Genomic DNA, 4225 nt, shown 5'->3' with positions numbered 1-4225 from the left:
TCATTAGAACACAGACTATTGATATTGAGAGGAATAAATGAAAGCTCATTTGCAAAGTAACTGATGTATAGTGGGGGTCCAATTTATTCTTTCTTGTCTTGGGTAAACTTGACTTCAGGCTAGGCTCTTTCTATCCATGAATATTTGCTGAAGGCTTACCAAATATCAGGCCTTCTACCATGCCCTGGAGGCTGAAGCAAAGTGAGGTGGGGGGTGACTGAAAGTAACAAAAATGGATTGGCTAACCCAAAAGCGCCCAGTGATGGAAAAATGGACACACCCTTCAAAGCAATAGCCCAGGAAGGTGCACAGTTGCTTGAGAGGTATTATGGTCCACCAAACACTGACAGCAGCCCTGGATGCTCACTAGGGCTTCCTTCCTCATGTCAGGCCTGCTGGAGCAGTAGCCTGTCTTTTAGGGAAACTGAGTCTCAGGGAAGAGAATGTCCTGCCAACATCACATAGCTACTCAGGGCAGGAGCAGAACCAGGTGCTGGGCTTTTCTTTTTTTGCTCCCTCTCTCCTTTCATCCTTCCCTGGGTTGGGGCTGGAGCCCTGGGCATGGAGCATGCTTGGCAAGCGCTCTATCACCAAGGTCACCTCAGCCCCAGGGTTTTCAGTTCTGACCTGGAGGTCTCCCTCCCCCAACCACACCACAGAGGGTCTCTCCTACTTCCGGTATTCTCACAGTTGTGCTGGATAGAGACAATTCTTCTCCAATCTGGAGCCACAGTTTATTCAGAACTTTGAGAATGGCTTGGGACTAATTCTTAATAACTAACCCACCTCAGGAGGAGAGAGCTGGGGCTCTCCATGGGAATGATGTCCACGCCTCCGCCCGGAGCTGCTGGGCTCCCACCAGAAGCGAAGGGCACCGATCTTGAATGCTAGATTACTTCGCAGCAGCGATGGTTTCAAATATTTGCATTTGCAAGTGAACTTTATATAGAGGACAAGTGCCATTCATTTTCTGGTGCAAGGAAAGGTCTTCTGTACTAGGAGATTTGGGCTTTACAAGGCGTCATTCCAAGATTTGAGGTGGACGCTCTGCTGAGGCCTCAGTCTATGAAAGACAGTCCAGTGTTAAATTTATTCCGTCGTCAAGTAACTCCGGGCGTTTTCAGAAGGCCTGGGCGTTTTCAGAAGGCCCGTTGCTGCAGCTGCCTGCAGGACTGAGGCTGCCCTGGAGTTTGAGGGTTGAGGTCTGGTTGTGTTTGGGCGGGGATGGATTAGGTGACCCCAAAGGATCTTTTCGGCATCAGGGTTCTGAGCGACTTCGCGGCTGTGCACTGGGTGCCTGCGAGCGCCCCGACACTGCGCGGGTGGGTGTTGTGTTTGCCGGTCCGAGAGGCGTGTAAGTGTGACCGCGGGTGGGTGTGTCTGTGGTGCCGGCTGGGGGCTGTGCCCACTGCGCCCACTTGTGGCTCTCTGGCGCCTCCAGGAGAAACCGCACCTTTGCCGCCTCTGCCAGGGACGCGGCAGGATAGGAGGCCTGGAGGCTGGTGACAGGAGGGCGCAGTCTCCCGAGTGATGGGAGCGCGCTCTGCCTCGCCGCCTCCGCCGCTCAGCCCCGGACTCCTTACGTCAGGGTAGCTGGGTCCCCCCTCCGCGCAGGAGCCAGCGAGCCACGGGAGAGCCAGGCAGCGCGCGGCGCGGAGCTGGGCGCCCTCACTGCGCGGAGCCCCGCCGAGCCGAGCAGGGCGGGAGGCAGCGCCGCGGACCCGGGCCGGACGCCGCACGCGGACCCAGCGCTCCGGGCCGGCCGCCGGACCCGCGGGGCGCCGGCTCCTCCTGTGCGCCCCCGCCATGCGCGCCGGGCCCCGCGGCTCTGCTGAGCAGCCCCAGCGCGGCGGGCAGCGGAGCCCAGGCCTGGGCGCCTCTCCTTGAAGTAGTTGGGTGGCCCGGGCAGGGGGTCGCCACGTCGGGGACGCGGCCCGGACCCGCGGAGTTGGCCCCCGAGCTCGGGGAGCGGGGCCACCCGCGCCGCCCCACCATTACTTCCCCGGGCGGCAAGGAGGAGCTGGTGGCGGTCGCCTCCCGGCTGTGGCAGCGGCGGCGGCGCGCCTGCCTGGCGGCCGTCGGCGTTCTCCTGGCCATGGCGCTCGGGCTGCTCATCGCGGTCCCGCTGCTGCTGCAGGCGGCGCCCCCCGGAGCGGCGCATTACGAGATGATGGGCACCTGCCGCATGATCTGTGACCCGTACAGCGCGGCACCCGCCGGGGGCCCCGCGGGGGCCAAGGCGCCGCCGCCGGGACCCAGCACCGCCGCCCTGGAGGTCCTGCAGGACCTCAGCGCCAACCCCCCTCCTCCCTTTATCCAGGGACCCAAGGGCGACCCGGGGAGACCCGGCAAGCCGGGGCCGCGGGGGCCTCCCGGAGAGCCGGGGCCGCCGGGACCCAGAGGCCCTCCGGGGGAGAAGGGCGACGCGGGGCGGCCGGGGCTGCCCGGGCTGCAGCTGACCACCGGCGCGGCGGGCGGCGTGGGAGTGGCGGGCGGCGGAGCCGGGGGCGGCGGCGACGCGGAGGGCGAGGTGACCAGCGCGCTGAGCGCCGCCTTCAGCGGTCCCAAGATCGCCTTCTATGTGGGACTCAAGAGCCCCCACGAAGGCTACGAGGTGCTCAAGTTCGACGACGTGGTCACCAACCTCGGTAATCACTACGACCCCACCACGGGCAAGTTCAGCTGCCAGGTTCGCGGCATCTACTTCTTCACCTACCACATCCTCATGCGCGGCGGCGACGGCACCAGCATGTGGGCGGACCTCTGCAAGAACGGGCAGGTCAGTGATCCCACCCTGCCGGGCCCTCCGCAGACCCTCCCGCGCCCCTGACCCCGGGAAACCAGCCCCCTTCCTCCCTGTTTACGAGCGCCGGAGCCAGCCGGGGAAGGTGCGCGCCGCGGCGTCTCGGCATCGCGGTTCCCAACGCTCCGCCCGGGTCGCGTTTTTTCCCCGAATGTAGCGCCAAAGGCTGGGCCCAAACAGCCCAGGGACCCTGCTGCCCAAACCACACTCTTCGGCTGCTTTCTTCCTGCCGCAGCGGCGTGGGCTACCCCGCAATCCTGGCTGCACCTCGGCCGCCCCTTGCTCTCCAGCCTCCTTGCCTCCGGGCCCTGGCCTGCTCCCCGCCCTTCCCCACCGGCCAGCGTTCACCAAGCCCCTCTGTCCCTTCCTGTCCTCACTCGCCGGCCGCAGGAGAGGACCGGGAAGGAGTTAGACAAGTTGGAGAGGACACGGTGCTGGGACAGAAGTGTGGACCCAGAAGGCCGGCCAGGGGGCGCACCAGGTGGGGCCCGGGCGGGGACTCGGGAACAGGCGCGGAGTTCACCCGCTCTCGCGGTTCTCCCCCAGGTCCGGGCCAGCGCCATCGCGCAGGACGCAGACCAAAACTACGACTACGCGAGTAACAGTGTGGTGCTGCACCTGGATTCAGGGGACGAGGTGTACGTGAAGCTGGACGGCGGGAAGGCGCACGGGGGCAATAACAACAAGTACAGCACGTTCTCCGGCTTTCTTCTGTACCCCGATTAGGGGGCGAGGGCTCGAGGTGGGATGGCTGCAGGCCGCCCTATCCCCACCAGCGCGCGCGGCTCCCTGCTTCCTGACACTTCCCGCCATCTCCGTTGGAAAAGACTTCCCCGCTGTCCTCCTTGCCGCCCACTCGGCCTCAGTGTGTCTTGGACTCCTCACCACTCTGGCAGGCGGCGCCCCAGGTCCCGGTGTCCAGCTCCGGGAGGGGGAGGGGACCCCCGAGTGAGCTGGGTTTGAATTCCAGCCCTCCAGGAGACCCGCAGACTTTGCAAACCTGATGGGACTGGCCCCAGCCAGTGTTGGGGGGTACCCTTTTCCAGACTTCCTCTCCCTCCTCCTAGTGCCAGGAGGCCACAGGCTCCAGACCCAGCCCAGGAGACCTGCCAAAGCCAGCGCTGCCTCCCTGGGGCTTCCTTCTTTGTGACCCGAAATACTTGTGCAGATTTTCCTGTCCGTAGCCAAAATCCCATCCCCGCGGAATTCCAGCGAACGGAAAATTCACCTTTCCACACAGCGCTCCCTCCCAACCTAGCCCATTGCGATGCATTAAATTATGTTTTTAGATCATGGCTCCCTTTGTCTTTGTCAGCATGGGCCCTGTTTACCCTGGCAGAGAGACCATAACTAGGGTCCCTATAGCTCCATCTGTGACTGGCTCTCCAGCCACCGTTATGACTGTGCCACCTGGGATGGGTG

The 4225-nt window shown here is 63.6% G+C and overlaps 1 protein-coding gene across 1 annotated transcript; it reads left to right on the top strand.

Moving 5' to 3' along the window:
• Positions 1 to 2095: 2095 nt before the first annotated feature.
• Positions 2096 to 3529, top strand: C1QL2 (complement C1q like 2; the record flags this gene model as incomplete). The annotated part of the gene is made up of 2 exons (XM_080689291.1): positions 2096 to 2779; positions 3350 to 3529. 2 exons carry the CDS (start codon positions 2096 to 2098, stop codon positions 3527 to 3529), a joined length of 864 nt encoding a protein of 287 aa, XP_080545417.1.
• Between the last annotated feature and the right edge of the window lie 696 nt (positions 3530 to 4225).

Source organism: Muscardinus avellanarius, assembly GCF_963383645.1.
Source record: "Muscardinus avellanarius genome assembly, chromosome: 2".
Classification (NCBI taxonomy): Eukaryota; Metazoa; Chordata; class Mammalia; order Rodentia; family Gliridae; genus Muscardinus; species Muscardinus avellanarius.
This window is presented reverse-complemented; position numbering and strand designations above follow the sequence as displayed.